Source organism: Ovis canadensis, chromosome 3 (assembly GCF_042477335.2).
Source record: "Ovis canadensis isolate MfBH-ARS-UI-01 breed Bighorn chromosome 3, ARS-UI_OviCan_v2, whole genome shotgun sequence".
Classification (NCBI taxonomy): domain Eukaryota; kingdom Metazoa; phylum Chordata; class Mammalia; order Artiodactyla; family Bovidae; genus Ovis; species Ovis canadensis.
Window position 1 is genome coordinate 33,651,819 of NC_091247.1, and position 18,687 is coordinate 33,670,505.

General features: G+C 53.2%; 2 protein-coding genes across 9 annotated transcripts in view; one reads left to right on the forward strand and one right to left on the reverse strand.

The window, feature by feature from the left end:
• The window catches only part of DRC1 (dynein regulatory complex subunit 1), an 88,779-nt gene that overhangs the window by 29,994 nt on the left and 40,098 nt on the right, over positions 1-18,687 (forward strand). Inside the window, exons 9-21 of one of the 6 annotated variants that reach the window (XR_011255557.1) lie at positions 510-644; positions 984-1,216; positions 1,932-2,044; positions 3,395-3,484; positions 4,127-4,213; positions 6,345-6,493; positions 7,811-7,954; positions 8,332-8,434; positions 11,255-11,337; positions 15,899-16,024; positions 16,243-16,469; positions 16,701-16,819; positions 17,856-18,056. Coding sequence is in view for 3 of the 6 variants with exons in the window: in XM_069582825.1 (XP_069438926.1) it covers positions 510-644; positions 984-1,216; positions 1,932-2,044; positions 3,395-3,484; positions 4,127-4,213; positions 6,345-6,493; positions 7,811-7,954; positions 8,332-8,434; positions 11,255-11,311 (1,111 nt within the window). In the remaining 3 variants the exon portion in view is untranslated. Of the gene's footprint in view, positions 1-509; positions 645-983; positions 1,217-1,931; positions 2,045-3,394; positions 3,485-4,126; positions 4,214-6,344; positions 6,494-7,810; positions 7,955-8,331; positions 8,435-11,254; positions 11,508-15,783; positions 15,875-15,898; positions 16,025-16,242; positions 16,470-16,700; positions 16,820-17,855; positions 18,057-18,687 lie in introns of those variants that run through there. The other 5 variants (XR_011255558.1, XR_011255559.1, XM_069582825.1 and 2 more) reach the window with 5 other exon arrangements.
• OTOF (otoferlin) overlaps positions 11,953-18,687 on the reverse strand; it is an 89,882-nt gene continuing 83,147 nt past the window's right edge. For all 3 annotated transcript variants that reach the window (XM_069582821.1, XM_069582819.1, XM_069582820.1), the window contains 6 exons: positions 18,437-18,525; positions 16,717-16,815; positions 16,316-16,557; positions 15,863-16,041; positions 15,677-15,777; positions 11,953-12,917 (listed from right to left, as the gene is read on the reverse strand). In XM_069582821.1, coding sequence (XP_069438922.1) covers positions 12,737-12,917; positions 15,677-15,777; positions 15,863-16,041; positions 16,316-16,557; positions 16,717-16,815; positions 18,437-18,525 — 891 coding nt within the window. In that variant the 3' untranslated portion in view covers positions 11,953-12,736. The remainder of the gene's footprint in view (positions 12,918-15,676; positions 15,778-15,862; positions 16,042-16,315; positions 16,558-16,716; positions 16,816-18,436; positions 18,526-18,687) is intronic.

Below are 18,687 nucleotides of genomic sequence, written 5' to 3' on the forward strand. Positions count from 1 at the left end.
AGAGTTTTCAAGTTTGATGAATGAATGAGTGAATGAATGAATGAGTTAGTGGGCTCGTTAATAGTGTCAGCTCATTCAGGATGGGGCACTTGTATATCACGGGCTTGTGGTGCAGTATAAGTTTTTCCTTTCTGTTTTCCTTGTTTCAGAAGTTGAGGGAGGTTATTTCAGTCTGTGAGTCAGCACTAGATGTGGCCCCTGACAAGTGCTGTGCGAGGACGATTCAGTCATACTCTTGAATAAGAGGCTACCTCTTGGTGGGTTTGAGGTTCTGGATAGCTTCAAATGCATTTAGTTCTGGATGATTCCATTACCGCCTATTGCTTTCCTTTCCTCGATCACAGTTGTAGCTGTGTTTGGGAAAATATTTGGGAGGGTTTCCTGCACCTTCCACAAGTCTGAGCCTAGGTTTTATAGAACTGAGTGGAGTAGATAGCAGATGGACGGAACATACATTGCAGCCTTAGTTCAGCGGTAGACTAACTTTTTTCCCCCCTTCTTCAACTCAGCCTGCATGATGTGCTTAACAATCTGAGATCGAAATATAACAAGCAGGTCAAGCAATTTCAGGAGGAGAACCAGTCCCTAACCTCAGACTACAAACGCCTTGTGTTGCAATTCAAGGAGCTTCAGAAAGCCATGAGGTATGTCAGGGACGTGGGTCCCAAGGCATGTGCCCTAGGAGGGGGATTGTGGGAGTTGAGCTGGTAGTGACAGTGATTCCATTAGTGTGTGGACTCACCTGCTTTGGGGAGCTGGGCCAGGGCACCAGAGGATCTTTTCTGCTGTCTCACCTGTCCCTTTACTTGTATGTCACCTGCCTTGTTCTCATAGGGGAGAATCACGGGCTCAGAGATGGGGCTGGGTCCAGGGTTTCCCCCAGCTCTGCCTCAATTCTTGCCCTCCTGCTAGCTGAGGGTGTCTGTGGGGGACTGGTCCAGCCCTGGTGTCAGCTGACCACCATCAGTAACTCTCCCTCCTAGGCATTTTGCTCTCATTGATGACAAGCAGTTTCGGGAGATTTGGCTGATGAATGAAGAGGAGGCGAAGGACCTGATAAACAGAGCCTTTGCTGTAGACAGAATCATCAATACCCATCATCTAGGGCTGCCCTGGATGGCACCCAACTTCTGGTTCCTAAAGAACGTGGGCCCAATTTCTCAGCGGCAGCAGAAGTCCACCACACAGATCTTAGAGGAAGTCCTGATGGAAGCAGGTGACCGGAACAGAGTCAGAGCGTCTGCAGGCTGGAGTGGAGGGGCCTCTGAGAACATGTGTTCGCACCAGCAATCTGCTGTCTTGCACTTTTCAAAATCTTTTCATGTGTATTATCTCATTTTACCTTTTGAGCAAGTGGTAAAATCTGGGTAGTACTGTGATTTTTAGTACTGTTTTCAGACAAGGAATGTATAGCTTTGAACTTAACATTTGTAAATTTTGGTGAAGAAAAATTTTGGCTCTTGCCATCAGCTGCTCTTGCTGACGTTGCTCTTCTGTGAAGCAGCTGCTTTCCCTACATTTTCATTGACTGTTTCTAAACTGCCGCAGGGTTGGAAACCATAGAGTGGATGTGTTAGATCGATCTCTAAAATAAGAATAAATAGGTTCATGGTTTCTCTCCCACTTCCTGGTCAAGGCTGGAGTTTGAATGTGACGTTTCCAGATAGATAAAGTTGGGAAGAGTGAGGCATTATATAGGCTGGCCAGGAGCGGCAGAATTCTCCACATAGTCTCTTATTTCAACCCCAACCCTCCCATTCCCCCCACCCCCCCCCAACATAATAGGTTTTCATCAGCTAAAGTGACTTTAATGCCTTGAAGAGGCCTTTGAAGGTATACATTTTCTCAAGGAAAGTGGTTTGACTGTTCCTCACAGTGAACCAGGCAGAGGAATCACCTTCTCTTTCTGTCTCTTCTATGTCCCTTCACAGAAGAGGAGAGGGCAGACCAGGACAGCTCGGAATCAGAGTCTTACCTGGACCTGCCGAAGCAAGTTTCAGCAAGAACGACCCGCAAGATCTTGATGCTCCTGTGCGATGAGTCGGTGAGGCTGGGCGCCTGGCGGGAGGCTTTGCGACTTTCTGCCCTTGCTTCTCGAACGCCGCCTTGGATGACACTGGACGGGCCAGAGGTGGCCTGGAGGCCGCAGTGGACTGGTGCCATTGGCACAGGATGGTGCCGTTGTGGGGGGACCCCGCCCCTCTGGGCTTCACGGGGTTGCAGAGAAGCTGTCATGCTCCCGAGCTGGCCTGGCTGGCCAAGGGATCCTCCCTTTGTGGGTCAGCAAGGTGGGTTCATGCCAGCAAGGGACCCCTGCTAATTCATTTTTTAAAAAAATGCTAAAATATGCTCATCTGCAAGCGAAAGGGTCCCAGTCTTGTCCCCTTGCATCCATCTGACAGTAAGGTGGCCACAACCTATGGTGGCCTTTCTCTGGGAGCTGAGTTTGCAGTTACTCTGGGGGAATTAGGCCTTGGATGTCTTCACTCATGTTAGAAAACCCACTGGAATTGGTGTAATGATCTCGTTGGAGCTGGTTCAGCTAGAAGTCCAACTGTACCCAAAGAGAATTGCTGTTTACTTAGGTCTTCATTTCTGAGATGGGAAAGAAATGGTGTGAAGATTGGCAGGCGCCAGTCCACTTGGGACAGTTCTTGGGCACGAGGGGGATCTCCTGCCACTGAGGGCAGCTCCTGCTGAAGGAGGAAGTTGACCGACACTGTGCTCTGTCCGCTGGCTTGCTGCCTGCAGCCTCCTGTCCAAGGAGCCCTCCCCCCGGCGTTGCTCCCACTCCGGGGCTGCACCCAGTCTTCTCCCCTTTCAGCCCCAGTTGACGGATACTGGGTTCTGTTCCGGTGTCTCCATCTCTCTCCAGCCTTCCTCCCCTCCAGATCAGCACCTACTGCTGTGTGCTGGGGATGTCTGGGGACTCTTGTTCAGGCTCTCAGTTGTGTCCAACTCTTTGCAACCCCATGGACTGCAGCATGCCAGGCTTCCCTGTCCTTCACCATCTCCCAGAGCTTGCTCAAATTCATGTCCATTGAGTATGGGGTAGCATTTGGGTGAAGTGACATGGGCGGGAGGGAATGGGACAGGATCGGGTCCGGACTGTGGTGGGGAGCTCAGGTGTTCGCCCCTGCAGCCTGTGGGCGAGGTGAGTCAGTGCCTTCTGAGGACACCTCAGTCCACCATGAGGACCAGCTTCGTCCCTGAGAGGGACTCTTAGTCATCCCGGGAAGGACTTCCTCTGGGGTGCCTGGCAGCTGCCCGACATTTCAGCCCTGGGGTTCTGTGCTGCGGAGTCGTCCCTGGCTTGTTGCCTGGAGGGGGACGGGCTGCAGGACTTGTCCTGAACCCCGTCTCCTACTGGAGATATTGTCTCCCTTCTCCTCAGGGTTTCCTCATAGAGAGCAAGTTGCTGAGCCTACTCTTGCCCCTGGAGAGGAGCGAATGTTACCTGCTGAGACTGGACGCCGTCTTCTCGGTGAGTGCCCCCCAGGCTGAGTGGGTGCGGGGTTCCAGTGTAACACAGCCCCCTGGGTTTTCCAGCACTGCCTCAGCCCTCGAGTAGCTGCCGGTCTCCTGGGGCCTCCCCAGCTCACTGTCATATCCGTCCCTTTACCTACTCTCCATGCCAAGAATTGGCCTCAGAGTTGCGTCGGTGACTCCCATCCCACCCCTTCCTCTGCCAGCCCCTCTCTCATTCATGGCCCAGCTCTCAGCCGTGGTTCTTCCCTTCACCCCGAAACTCAGAGGCGTGTTCAGCCCCCTTTAGCATGCTCCTGCCCACCAGGCCTGTATGGAGCTGTTCTGAGCATTGTTTCTCTCTTCTGATGTGCGCGTCCACACTCACTGTGCTTTTTGGTGTTGAAAGGCCTGTTCTCTGGGTCATGGTAGGGGCCAGGGAGGCTGAGGGGAGCCAGACCCTGCTCTTGGGAGCAGAGGGACTTCTTAATATGGTGGGTTTTTTTTTTTAACTGTTTCATCTATTTATTTATATCTGTATAGACTCATGATTTTTCATTGTTTTAAACACATTCTAATTCTTTCTCTTTTTTTTTTGCCTTATTATTATTTTTTTAATTTTCAATATGGTATTTGAAGCAGTCATTCTATTTTTCCTCAGGCCCTTGGAATTGAAAATGAGGATGACTTGTATAAACTGGTTAACTTCTTCCTCAAATACCAAACTCATCATTTACCTTCCAGCCAGGTAAGGTGAAGTGTAATAAAAAAAAAAAGAGAGAGAGAGAGAGCATTCAAAATTCTCCTGGAATCCCCCAGAGGGCACTGCCACCTTTGAATAATACTTGTGATTCAGAAAGATCCCCTGGAGAAGGAAATGGCAGCCTATTCCAGTATTCTTGCAGGGAGAATCCTATGGACAGAGGAGCCTAGTGGGCTACAGAGCATGGGGTTGCAAAGAGTTGGACATGACTGAGAGACTAGCACTTTCACACTTGGGAGAAGTAGTGGGGATTTTGTATCAAAGCTGATTTTAGCACTTCCCTTGGCGTTGTTACTTTTTGTATTTGTAAAGGGAAGGCTAGCTAGCCATCAGATCCTGTTCTTAAACTGAGGCCCAAGGGGTATTTTCCAGGATCTTCCTTCAAAGCCAGGCCTCAGCCGCATGAAACCTGGGTTCACCAAGTTCTGAATATTTTGATTCATAACACTTTCTTGCAAAGCAAGGCCCATTTTTAATAACTATCTTGATTGTAATTGACTATTTTGAGGAAGTCATCATGCTACAAATTTGTAAAATTTTAATATTAATATAAAAATTAAAAACATGAATTAAAAAAGGATTTTAGTATTTTTAGTGTCACAGTGAGTATGAGTATCCTGATGTGCTTCCAGAAAGAGTTGCCTGAGGAGACAAAACTGAGAAGCCATAAGAAGAAATAAGGGCAAACTGGCTGTGTCAAAAAAAAAAGTTCTGTAGATCGAAAATCAGTATAAGCAAAGTTAAGATATAGATGACAGGAGGGGGAAATATTTTTAATTCATATCACAGATAAGGGCTAATTTCAATATATAAAGAACTCTCATAAACTAATAAGAAAAACATCCACAACTCAGTGGAACAGAAAAGGGATATGAACAAACACCTTTTAGAAGAGACATAGAAATAATTTTAAAGCTTATGAGAATATAATCAGGCTTTCTTATATTTAGAGAAATGAAAATTAAAAGTGCTCACATTCAATTTTCACTTGTCAGGTTGGCAAAAATCCATAAGTTGGATAACAGATAGTGATGGCTGAGGTTTGGGAAACAGGCATTCTCATGGTTTACTGGTGTGAGTGTAAATCGTTGAAGCCTCTGTGGCGGACAGCTTGGCAGGATCAACTGTAAAACTGTGTAGTATACTTTAGCCTGTGCTCCTCTTCTAAGATTTTATCCTATTGATGTACAGTTGAAATGATATGTTTATCATAGCTTATTCATCATAGCATTGTTTGAAATGACAGAAGATTGGAAATGGTCCAGATTTCCATCATTAAAGAACTGATTAATATAGGCTGCATCTAGACAATGGAATACTATGCAGCTGTAAAAAAGAACAATGAAGTTCTTTAGGTATTTATGGGAAAAGCGCTCTAAGGTTTGTTGGTATGTGAAACTCTACTATGTACATAGTAGAGTGTCATTCATGTGAAAATGGGAAGGAAAAGTGAAAGTATGTGTGCTTATATGGATATATATTTCTTTGGAAGGATATGTAAGAAACTGATAATGTTGGTTTACTGGTGGGAAGTAAACTGAATGAACTGTACAGCGGGAGTAGAAGGGCTTTTAAAAATTAAAAGATTAAAATTTAATTTGTACTATGAATCAAGAAGATATTTATGCCATAAAAGCTTTATACATATCAATAAAATGAACACCTGTGAACTGGATACCAAACTAGAATGTTATCACTGGTGTGCGTGTGCGTGTGCGTGTGTATGTGTGTGTGTGTGTTTAATTTGATTTCACTGCCCAGCATGCATGATCTTAGTTCCCCAACTGTGGATTGAACTCAGGCCCCTGCAGTGAAAGTGCTGTGTCCTAACCACTAGACCACCAGGGAATTCCCCCATTATCACTGTTATGAAGCTCCTTGTTTGCCTTTTCCTGGTCCCATCTTCCTTCTTCTCCACTCTTTTCCTTTATTTTCTCTTTCTTTGTGTGAATGTCTGCATCTTTCTTTTCCAAAACTTCTGTAACTTTCTGTAAACATTTTCTCCATTTTTCCTCTTTCTAGCTGTCTTCATACATTCATGCTTGCATGCCTCCAACCATAGTTTCCCTTGCATCTTTGTCCACACCGGTTCCTGGCATCTGTGTCCCCACTGCAGGAGCCACTGGATCTTAGAGCAGAGAAGGAGGGGAGCCTTGTGGATGGGAAGTCGCAGGAGAAGGAGCCCCCTCCTTCTCCCAAGCTCATCCACCCCAACGACGTTCTCAAGATTCTGGAGGCCTTTGTCATGGGTCTGAGGAAGCCCAGGTGGGCTGTGGTGCTGGAGGGCTTAGCTGAGAAGTAGGGGGGGGGGGAGCTGGATGGGATGGGGGCCCAGCAGATACCAGGGATGGGGGAAGAGGCTGAGCCAGAACTCGAAGAAGTGAGTAGAAGGATATCCAGAAGGAGGGCGAGAGGAATCCATGGATATTGCAATGAAAGAAATAGATACAGAAGAGATTTGCGTGTTTTCATTCATCATTCATTTATTTAATGAACATCTGTTGGGGGCTACTGTGTATAGGCCCTGTGGGGAGAACACTTTGTGATCAGAACAGTGGTCAAAGCACATGGAGGTGTCAGGCTGCTCAGAGGGGAAGTGGTCACCTTCATCTGAGACATCAGAGAGGGTTTTAGGAGGAGATTGCAGCAGAACTGGGTTTTCCTTGGTGGACAGAGTTGGGGGAAGGGCATTTCAGGATGTCACAATGCAGGGAAAGACCTGCTTCAAGAATCATGACAGAGTGGTACGACTGGAGTGTCAAGGGTCTGGGGAGTGGGACCGGCTTGGGTAGAGGAGCCAGGCTGGATCTTGAGAGCCTTATCCAAATTCCCCAAGGTCTTGGTCTTTACCCTTTGGTGGATCAGAGCCAGAAAATGATCTTAAGCCATGAGGGAGCCAGGAGCAGACTTGCATTTTAGAAAGATGACTTTGGTGGCCGACTGATGCCTGATTCAGGGACCGTAGTGGGAAAGTTTGTCCAGGTGGGAGGGGATAGCTTGGATGAAGGCTATCCTGGGGGTGTGTGGAGCTGCTGCTAAGTCACTCCAGTCGTGTCCGACTCTGTGTGACCCCATAGATGGCAGCCCACCAGGCTCCCCCGTCCCTGGGATTCTCCAGGCAAGAACACTGAAGTGGGTTGCCATTTCCTTCTCCAATGCATGAAAGTGAAAAGTGAAAGTGAAGCCACTCAGTCGTGTCCAACCCTCAGTGACCCCATGGACTGCAGCCTTCCAGGCTCCTCTGTCCATAGGATTTTCCAGGCAAGAGTACTGGAGTGGGGTGTGTGGAGAGAAGATAACAAATTTTAAGAGCTGCCTTGGCTGCATCCGTGGAAGAAATGGACATAATAGTGAGCTATAGAGCCAGTAGGGTAAACTGATTGAGAGGAAGGGAGTGGATGACACTCCTTCATAATGGTGGCAACAGCACCGAGAATCAGGAACCTTGATGGATAAGCAGGTGTTGTTTCTGAGGCTCTTCCATGATCGGATGAAGGTGACAGTAAGTCTGTGAGGGGCACTGCTTGGGGGCCCTGGTGACACCAGGTTGAGGGGAATGATACCAGTGCTTTTGACCTTCAGGGACTTCTGGGTGCCAGTGAAGTTGGTGAAGGTTGTGCGAGACGACTCAAAGGACTCCGAGTACTGGGAGGCCCTGACCACGGTTATCCCTGCCACCACCCAGAACCTTTGGGATGCTCTGTATACAGCCTTGGAGAAATACCAGTGAGTGTGTATGCCATGACTCGGGAGGAGGAGGGCAGGTAGGGCAGGCCCAGGGCAGGCAGGTAGGAGAAGCACCCTGCTTGGAGCGGCCACCTTTGCTGCCTCCCTGTCCCAGGAACTCTTGGAGAGTAAAGCTGCTTTGGGCAACTCAGGTGGGGGGCCGTGTAGTGTTGGGGGATCGAACCCTCCGGCTTTGCCCTCCCTGTTTTGTTCCGGGTGGCCTGGCTTCTTCAGGGCCAGAGGGCAGCCCTGGTGGGTGAGGCTTCTGGGGTCCTCATTCACCTCCAACCAGAATAGAAGGGCAGAGATCCTGGCTCTGACTTGATTGAGAATGGAGGAGGATTCAATGGGCCTCTAACCAGTTTTTCTGCCCAAAGCCTTGTCCTGACCCAGAGGGCTGAGCTGCTGATAGAAAACGATTCTCTGGAGAGGCAGAATACGGAGCTGCAGCAGTTGCTGCAGCAGTATCTTGACACCAAGGTGGGTCCCGGGGCGGGGCAGGACACGGGGCACTGGGGCGGGGCAGGACACGGGGCACCCGGGGCGGGGGGGCAGGACACAGGGCACCGGGGGCGGGGCAGGACATGGGGCACCGGGGGCGGGGCAGGACACAGGGCACCGGGGGCAGGGAGGCAGGACACTGGGGCGCTGGGGGTGAGAGGCAGGACACGGGGCACCGGGGGCGGGGAGGCAGGACACGAGGCACCGGGGGCGGGGAGGCAGGACACAGGGCACCGGGGGCAGGGAGGCAGGACACTGGGGCGCTGGGGGTGAGAGGCAGGACACGGGGCACCGGGGGCGGGGAGGCAGGACACGAGGCACCGGGGGCAGGGAGGCAGGACACGGGGCACCAGGGGTGGGACAGGACGCGGGGCACCGGGGGCAGGGAGGCAGGACACTGGGGCACTGGGGGTGAGAGGCAGGACACTGGGGTGCTGGGGGGCATGATACTGGGGCGCTGGGGGGGCCAGTGCCGGGGTCCAGCCTCAGCAGAGTCCAGGGATACCTTCAGGATGGACGACATTGGTGAATGAATGAATGAATGAATGAATGACACGGGGTGACTAAGCTTCGGTGTGTGAGGCCTGAAACTTTATTTTCAAAAGGGACTTTTATACCTTGGCTTGTAATAGAGGGAAATGAAAGATGCAAGGTCATGCAGAATCAGCCCAAACACTCCAGCAGTTTTGCCCTTATCGAAACCAGGATTTTTTCTGCATACCTTTCCCATAAACAATGTTGTGTACATTATCTTCTGGCGTTGGAGGCCTGTGAACATTTTATGGCCCTCTTTTGATAAAGGCTGCTCAACCAGAAAACTTATTTTCCCTTGAAATGTTTTTTTTTCTTTATATTTCTAATCTATGTCAGCCTCAGAAAGTATTAAACAGAGTTACATTTCTCACGGAGCAAAGGTGCAGTGAGTTACAACAAAGAAAGAACCAGTTGGCTCAAAGGTCTGATGTGGTTAATTCCAAGGTTACTGCTTGTTTTTCTTAAATTCCATCTATGTTAACTAATGCACTCCCAGGTGCACAATGGATAAGGGGTATGGGAACTTGGCAGCAAGCATTGGCTCAACAGTGAAATCCTACACTAGCACTGCTCTAATAGTTTTTAACTCTTTGAAAGACTATATTTTTAGGCTTCCTGTGCCTCTCACAGTTGGGAGGCTGTGAATAATCATATGCGTAGCTAAAAGAGTCTGGATAAACCTGTCAGGCAAGCTAGAAAGCCATCAGAGGGGTTTGAATTGAAACACTCCTATCATGTCCAGGAGACTTATTAACTAAAGCCCTAAGTTAACTTTTTCCAAAGAAAGGTGGTTGGGGACAGCCCCCTGTTAATGTCAGAAGAGTTGGTGAAAGACATAAAATAGTAAGACAGATTCTGGTTTTGGGGTAGATGCTCAAGCAGGTCCAGGGGTCTCTTGAGTCCTGAAGCCTTGCTTCAGGGGTGGGATGGCCCAGGGAGTCCCTCGAGTCCTGAAGCCTTGCTTATCAAGTCTCCTTCGCATGACCTTGTCATGGGTGGGATCTCCTGTGCTGGCTCCCAGCAGGGCAGGACACTGGGGCTTGCGGGGAGGGGGGGCAGGACATGGGGCACTGGGGGGGGGCAGGACACTGTGGTGCCAGGGTGGGGCAGGGCACTGGGGTGCCAGGGGCGTGGCCAGACATGGGGCGCCAGGATGGGGCAGGACACTGGGGCGCCAGGGGTGGGGGCAGCAGTGGGCCTGGTGGAGATGCTGGAGGAGGTGAGGCATCCCCTCCCCACCACCTCCAGAGGCGAGGGAGCTTTGAGATGTGGGCTGTCATATTATCACCTTGACGCCCATATAGTTTTTGGCACCAGATGCTTGCTGGGATGGCTCTGCCAGGCAGTGATCCACCTGGCGCTGGCCTCACAGCTTACAGAGCCCTTCCACAGGAATTTCCTTCTGTGGTCCTAACAGCTGGTCTGTGAGGTGGACAGGGCAGGAGTGATTCTCCCCTTTCACAAAAAGGAGGATCAAACCACAGAGCCTCTGTCACTTGCCCAGAGCTCGGGCTCTTCCCGCTCTGCCAGCCCTGGGGGTCTGGCTTGGGATGTGACTCCAGGAAAGGGGGCTCCAACCGAGGCAGATGTTCCCCCAGGCCCCCTACCCAGACCTGCTCCAGGGACAGCTGGGGTGACTTCCCCATGTCCTAGCAGGAGGTGGGATCTCACGGTCTGCTCCACTGGGAAGAGCCCATTGGCAGCGCAGCTGCTGGCTCTGCTCTGCTCCTGTGGTGCTTCCTTCACGTGGCGCTTAAGGGTGTAACACTGGGCTGTGCGTACCTCCTGAGTCATCAACTGAGGCCAGCCACATGCCAGGTCCTGGGGATGTGTGGCCTGTGGGGGTCTCAGGCCCCTGGCCACACCTGAGCAGGGCATGTGATGAGCCTGGGGGTAATAATGGCCTCTTGGCCCAAGACAGGATTCAGTCATTTGGGAACCATAGTGGGGCCACCCTTCCTTTGATGCTACAGTGGACAAAAGGCTGGGGAAGAGCATGGAAGAACGAGGCTAGATGGGCAGGTGAAGTGGGGAAGTTAGGGTTCTAGAAAATGGATCAGAGGGGAATGTTAAGAGCATTACCAGAGGCTGGTGTGCTGGAGCAGAAGTCAGGCAGGGAGCCCAGGACTCAGCTTCTGAGGAAGGCAGGGTGTGTGCAGGCTGGCCCAGGAGACTTTGGGGAAGAAGTACACCTAGAGATTTGGAGGCCTTGTTGGGAGGTGGACCCTGGCGGAAGGGTAATGACCATTACTCTCTCTTTTCCAGATAAACTCTGAACTGCAAGTTCCTCCGACTCAGGTGTTCCGGGTCCCCACAAAATAGAGCCAGACCTCGAAAAGCCTGTCTCGGTAGGGCCGACACTGGTATCACTGTTGGTGTGGGAGGCAGCACCCCCCAGGGGCTTCCCCAGGCCCACTCCCTGCGTTTTTCAGACCTGTTGTTGCCAGGCCTGTTGAAATAAGGTGCTGAGAGGAGTTACCTGGATTCCACAGTCCTGATTAAAGTCTTTAAAAAGTTGTGTCTGAATCACTTTAAAGAGCAATCCCCACCTGACATCTCTGTGTCATGAGGGGACTTTGCCCCCAGCCTCAGACTGGTTTGAGAACAGGCGCGCAGCTGCAGGCTGAGACTGTGGCTCAGGGCTCCCTTCTTGCTTCTGGGAACAGGTGGTACCTGGGAGCTTTGGGCCATTTCAGAGTCTGTGCCTTCAGACTGTCACTAAGAGTGCGTTAATGAGCTTTTGGGGCCCCTGGGTCCACCAGGCTGTGCCCCTGGGCTGTGGTGTGACATTCCTCCTGGGGCAGCCTAGGCAGGCAGCCCTGTACCTGAGGCCCACCTTGAACCCTGGGTCACAAGGCCCCCCCACTCCAAAGCGGCCCAGCCTGTGCTGAGCTTGCCAGCCGACCCTGTGCACCCCTCCTCCACAGTTCCCCCCACCTGACCCACTGCAGACTTGTCAGCTCAGGGTTTGATTTCTTTTATTAAGAGAAAAATCACCACTTAAGAGAGGAAAAACAGCCAAGAGAAACTCAGCTCACACAGGCGGTGGGGGCGGGAGGTGGGCAGCCCTTCAAGTGCAAACTCCAGGCAGCCCCCCAGTATTGAAAGGGCAAGCCCAGCGGGGGCTAGGCAGGTGGGTGGGGTACGGGGTTCACTGCAGGCGTGCTGGCTTGCAAGGGCTAGTCTGGGCAAAGAAAGCATTGGGAGGCCTGCAGGCTGGGCGGGGACTGGGCTTGTGCACCCAGACTGCGGCCGCCTGGAGAGAGTGGAGTGGCCCGAGGAAGCAGCCACCTGGCAGGATTCCTGGAAGGGATCTTGGATCACTTCTGCAAGGTCAAGATGGCAGCTGATTATGTCTGGGGAGGGTGAGGGTGATGCTGCTTGCTCATTGATTCTTTTTAAAGCCCTGGGCACAGCCCATGACATGATTCGATTCTCAGTTAATTTCATTAAAGCTTTAGCGCTCTGCTGGAAGGCCTGGGAAGGATTTCGGGTGGCTTCCTCTGGCAGGGGGGGCAGGCTCTCCCCTTTTCCCACACTCCCTACCCTGCAGGTAGGGACAGGACGGGCAGGACTGGGTCAGCAGTAGGCTTGGGGTGGGGCGGACAGGCAGGGTGGGTGGGGAGGTTGTTGCATTACCGGCCCAGCCAGCAGGAGGAAGGCCCCTGGGACTGGAGGCCTCTGTGCCAGAGGCGGGGCAAATGTGCAGGCCCAGGAGGGGAGCTGTAGGGAGGGCCCCCAGGGCCTTCACGCCCCCAAAAGCTTCTTGACCATGTAACCGGGGAGGCTGTAGAGGAAGAGTGCCAGCATGAGCAGTCCCAGCAGCGCCAACACGATCTTGATGATGAGCCACTTGTATCGTGTGCAGATGAGGTACTTGATGGACTTGAGGGGGTTGAGGAACCAGACGAAGGCAGTGTCGGGCCGGCTGGGGAGGGAGAGCCTCGGTCAGGGGAGTAGCACCTCCAAGACACCCCGTCCCTGCAGCCCTTCTAGACCCCAAGAGGGCCCCCTTCACGGTCCCAGTCCCCAGAGTACTGAGTGCTGGAGGCAGGGTTTGAGCCCATCCCAGCTCCAGCTGTGCTCTTGGAGAAGACTCTTGAGAGTCTCTTGAACAGCTAGGAGATCCAACCAGTCCATCCTAAAGAAAATCAGTCCTGCATATTCATTGGAAGGACTGATGCTGAAGCTGAGACTCCATACTTTGGCCACCTGATATGAAGAACTGACTCCTTGGAAAAGACCCTGGTGCTGGGAAAGATTGAAGGAGGGAGGAGAAGGGGACGACAGAGGATGAGGTGGTTGGATGGCATCACTGACTCAATGGATATAAGTTTGAGTAAACTCCAGGAGTTGGTGATGGATAGGGAGGACTGGTGTGCTGCAGTCCGTGGGATGACAAAGAGTCGGACACGACTGAGCGACCGAACTGAACTGAACTTAGCTCCAGCAAATGCTGCCTGCATTCCCTTTCTCTTTGCAGAGAACCACAGTTGTCCCAGCTCCTCCCGAAGCCTAGACAGCATTTTTGGCAGCTGGGCAACTACCCCTTGACCCAACACTTGCAGTGAGGGCAGGTCAGTGCTGGAGGAGGCTGCTGCAGGGCTGCAGGCAGTTCTGGTTATTACAATAGGAAGATCCCCTACTGAGCCGTTCATTGTGGATGGTCTAGCATTTGCTGTGTGTTCACAGTGAGGTTTGTGTTTCCAACCTGTTCCCCCTTTAGGTTTCTGTCCCCACCAAGCCCTGCCAGGGGTCTGAGGATCCCCAGGGCGGGGTACACGCTACTCTCACCCCTGACCTGCCCACCATCAGGGATGGATCACTACTCTACCTTCTTCAGGGCCACCCAGCCAAAAAAGGGCTTCTTGAGCTTATATTCTGTTGGCTGTGTGACAAGAACAATAGATTCTATAAAATGTCCAGATAGAAAATCAAAGTACTAAACAGGCTTCTTCAAACTCTTCCTGCTCCTAATGGACGTAGACCGCACCCTCCAGAGCCAATCTGCAGGCAGGGCTGCAGGCCGGAGGTTGTGGGCAAGGGCACCCGGTTTCCAGTCCCAGTGGTGACAGGCAAGCGAGGCATGTCTTAGAGCCTCGGATTCCTCACTTGTACCATGGGGTTAATAGAAGATCCCACCTCTGGGGTTGGTGAAAGGGTGATGTGAGAAAGTGCATGAAAAGTTTTGGCACCGCGAGCTCCCCATAGGCTGGTTACCAAGATGAGTGAATGCTGTGGAGCTACTCACTGCCATGCAGGGCAGGAAAGGGCTCGGGGTGGGAGGAGGATGCTGGCAGAATCTCTTCAGGGCTGGATGACTGATCTCAGTCAAAGCCTTTCCCCTTTCCTGTTCATAACTCAGCTGCTTTCTGCCAATGGAACTGGGTTTGATTCTGACCAGGATGTTGCTGGGAGAATAGGTGGTATTGTGCAAAAGACACTGGATGGGCCATTTGAAAACCAAGGCTGAGTCCTAGCTCTACCCTGATTTGCTAGGCAGTGACCTTGGACAAGTTCCTTTTCCTCTCTGGCCTCATATGTAAACATGCAAGACAGTCATTTGCAGTTCTGAGTCTAGGATACCACTTGAAAGCTTAAAAGTTGATGTCTGCACCGTCCTTATGTGTGCACTCGTGTGTGTGTGTGTGTGTCTGTGTGTGAGGGTGTGCCACATGCTGGCCAGCTCATAGCCCTAGGTCCAGGAGGAAGGGAGGGCATGAGACCCAGGAGGCTTTGGGCTCAGACCCCAAGGATCTTCTTGACCAGGTAGCCGGGCATGGAGTAGAGGAAAAGGGCGAGGAGGAGAGGCAGCCAGTGATGCATGTATCACACGAAGTAGTGGGCAGACTTGAGAGGGTTCAAGAGCCAGAGGAAGCTTGTATCGGGCTGGTTAGAGCAGCGACAAGGAGCAGAGGGAGCACCGAGGAAGGACACGGAGGGTGAGGGCCAGGGTGTGGTGAGGGCCCGTGGCCAAGATGACTCTCAGCTGCGTACACAGTTTTAGGTGCCCCCCTGCCCCAGCCATCAAGGCTGCCTGGCACCCCAAAGCCCACCACTGCAGCTGTTTGCCTTTGTCAAATCTGTGTGCTTAGTCACTTAGTCATGTCCAACTCTTTGCGACCCTAAAGGCTGTAGCCTGCCAGGCCCCTCTGTCCGTGGGGATTCTGCAGGCAAGAATACTGGAGTGGCTTGCCGCTCCCTCCTCCAGAGGATCTTCCCAACCCAGGGATCGAACCTAGGTCTGCCGCACTGTGGGGAGATACTTTACCATCTGAGCCACCAGGGAAGCCCAAGAGCACTGAAGTGGGTAGCCTATCCCTTGTCTAGGGGAACTTCCCAACCCAGGAATTGAACCAGAGTCTTCTGCATTGCAGGCAGATTCCTTACCAGTTGAGCTACCCGGGAAGCCCCTGTCAAAAAGTAGGAAGAGCATTCAACTCAGCTCAACAGGGCCTTCCCTGTACTATAGCCCGTGTTCTGGCCTCAGAGGGAGGAGGTGGACCCTGGGGGTAAGGGGAAGAGGGAGGAGGCTCGCCTGCAATGAGGCTGTGGCCCAGGAAGGGTCAGAGAGGGCAGAGGTGCCCACAGAGTGGGGGCAAGAAGACCAGAGGTTCTGGCACCTCCTTCCTGTCCCTGTGCCCCCAGGGACCAGTGTGGCAGGGGACTGGCATGCAGGGCACTCACTTGGGTTTCTCTAGGGGATCAGGTTCGTTGCGGGCCAGGCCCACGGGATTCTTCTCCGCCTCCTCGGCAGTGAGTAGATGCAACTCTGCTTCCACTTTGCCCTGCAGAGAGGAACAGAATGGTGCCGGTGCCCAGGAAATGTGCCAGGCCCTCCCCTGCCCCCTGCCCAGCAGTGGTGAGGCCCACCGTGAGCTCAAACTCGTCATTCTCGTTGCGGGCTAGGAGGGGCCACCAGCCTTTGACGCGCTTCTGCTTGAAGATGGAAACCAGAGGCACATCCACCTCCCCCGTGGCCATCTCCATGGTGCACTGCTTGGCCGTTTTCGCGCCCCGAGGGAAGCGATTCAGGTCCAGCTCGATGGCCCCTGTGACAACCTGAGAGTCAGCTCCTACATTGGGTCCGATTGACACTGGGTCCCCCACCTGGGCTGGGCTCACCCTGCCCCTGCCACCCCTCCCCCGCCCCCACTGGAGCATCACCTGCTCCAGACCCGCAACCACAGCTGGGGGGTCTCTCCACCCACAGCACCACTCCCCTGTCCTCTCCCTCCTCTCCTGCCTTCCAGGAAGGTGGGCTTACCCAGTTCAGCCCCCCTCCCACCCAGGGGACCTCTCGCTGCTCTGGTCCCAGCCCCGCACCCAGGAAGTCATCAGCAGAGAAGTGGTCAGCGTCCCAGATCTGCAGGGTGAGCCGTGCGGGGATCTTGTATTCGGTCTCGTCCCAGGAGAACATGGACTCCTTCTTGGAGATGACAATCTTCTCCTCGGCAGCCAAGTAGTCGAAGGGGAACAGGTAGCGCCAGTTGAAGTTGCCCTCGCCCGTGAGGGAGTGGTAGTGGACGTCTGTGTCCTGCTTGTCCTCCTGCTGGCCCTTCAGCCACCTGTGGGGCATCACCTGTGGCCCTTCAGCCACCTCCCCAGAGGCCTCTCTCCACCCACAGCACCCCCCTCCTCGCCGTCCTCTCCCTCCTCTCCTGCCTTCCGGGAAGGTGGGCTTACCCGGCTCGGCCCCCTTCCCATCCAGGGGACCTCTCACCCACCCCCGCACGAAAATGTCGCTGGACTTCTCCCCGGTGAAGAAGTCGTCATCTTCCAAGACCACCTCATCCGTGTTCCACACGATGACCCGCAGCTCGTACCTGGGTGGGTTAGGGGCCGATTAGTGGTGTGGGGGTGGGGGTTACCAGGCTGGGGTTGGAGATGAGGTGACCGGGACAAGTTCTGGGGACTTGGGATGGGCATGGGACCTGGGCCAGGCTGGGGCTGAGAGAGCCGATGTGGGGAGAAGCTGAGGGGTTGGGGAAACGTGGGGGGCCCAGGGTCAGAGGAGAAGGTCACCCAGTCAGCATGGATGTTGAGAGAAAAGCCAGACCAGGCGGGGTGGGTGGGAGAGCCAGTTGGGCTAGAACGCCAGGACCCAAGGCACAGTCCTCCTGGATGAGGTGGGCGGGTAGGGAGCTGACTCAGGTCTCAGGGAGGCTGCCCAGGGAGGGGCACGGGCCGGCTGCTTGGGGTGTGGCTGAAGCGAGGCTTGGAGAGTCAGGAATCCCTCCTCCCCAGAGGCCTGAAGCTCCATTCCAGCTCTAACAGAAATGTACATTTATGCCCAGCAGCTGGCAGTGGATCACCCTGGAATCTGATTTCCTTTACATCCTTGCCCCCAAAGGGGATTTTCCTCTTGAAGTATAATTGTCATGATAAATGAGGTAGTTCCATCTCTACCTTTAGGAGTGAGGTTGAATCAGCCTCTAAAAATCGACTGCAATGGATCATGCTGGACTTAATGCCCCCGGACTGCAAGTCCTGCAGACACAGAGGGTTGGGGTGTCCCCTGGTGGTGAGCCATGGAACAGCACACTCAGGGTCCCACCTGGAGCCTGTGCCAGGCAGAATTAGTTGGTTTTGTTTAGTAGCTAAGTCATATCCGACTCTTTTGCTACCTCGTGAACTGTAGCCCGCCAGGCTCCTCTATCCATAGGATTTTCCAGGCAAGAATACTGGAGTGGGTAGCTATTTCCTTCTCCAGGGGATCTTCCCGACCCAGGGATCGAACCCGCATCTTCTGCGTTGGCAGGGGAATTCTTTATCACTGAGCCACCTGGGAAGGCCCACCAGGCAGAATGGGCTATATGATTGGTGGGGTCCAGTGTGAAATGGAAATGTGGGGCTCTGATTGCAGGCACCAAGTCCAGTGCTGGCAGTGGCTTGGTCTGGCCACTTTACAGATGGGAAAACTGAGGACCATGGAGGAAAAAGTGACCTGGCCAGTGTCAACTAACAGAGACAGATGGCTTGGCTCATGATCCAGCGTTCTGGCTACTCTCCCACCCTCCTGCACATCCCATCAGTTTTAAATAAAACTTGGCAGAGCTGAATGACAGCTTTGAGTGGGAACCACTTTTATCAGGGGAGCAGAGCAGCTCTCAGGGGTTCTGGGTCTTGTGAATGTGTGTGGGGGAACCCAGGGAGGATGCTGCCTGCATGCATGGGCCTGTGGAGGAGTGGGTCTGTGAGGACAGAGCCTTTGTGGAGGGTGTCATTGTGAACCCATGGCCCTTGCTGGCCACACAGTGGGGATGAGACCCCTTACCTCAGCAAGGGGACCTCCCCAGGGCAGGCCCCACAGCCCTCTTCGTGGGGTGCTCTGTTCCCCCAACAAAGCCACATGGGACTGACTAAGGTGACCTGGGCCTGGAGGCTCCTACAGAAAGGATGCGTTGGGGAGCAGGGAGGGAAGGGCGCAGGCCCTGAGCAGCTCACTTCTTGGGCTTCCGAGGGGAGATGTCCAGAGGCGTCCCGGGGGCCGGCATGTCCATGGGAAACATGTCCACCCACAGCTCCAGGCGGCCCTGAGGAAGGGGGTGTGGCACGTCTCAGGACTCCTTCCTCTACCCAGCAAGGCCAGCTCTCCTCTCCCTCCCAACCTTTGTTCTGGCGGGACTCATCAGTTTTCATTCTTGGATGCCAGCAATCCCTATGACGTCACCCACAGCCAATTGCAGCTTCTGAGG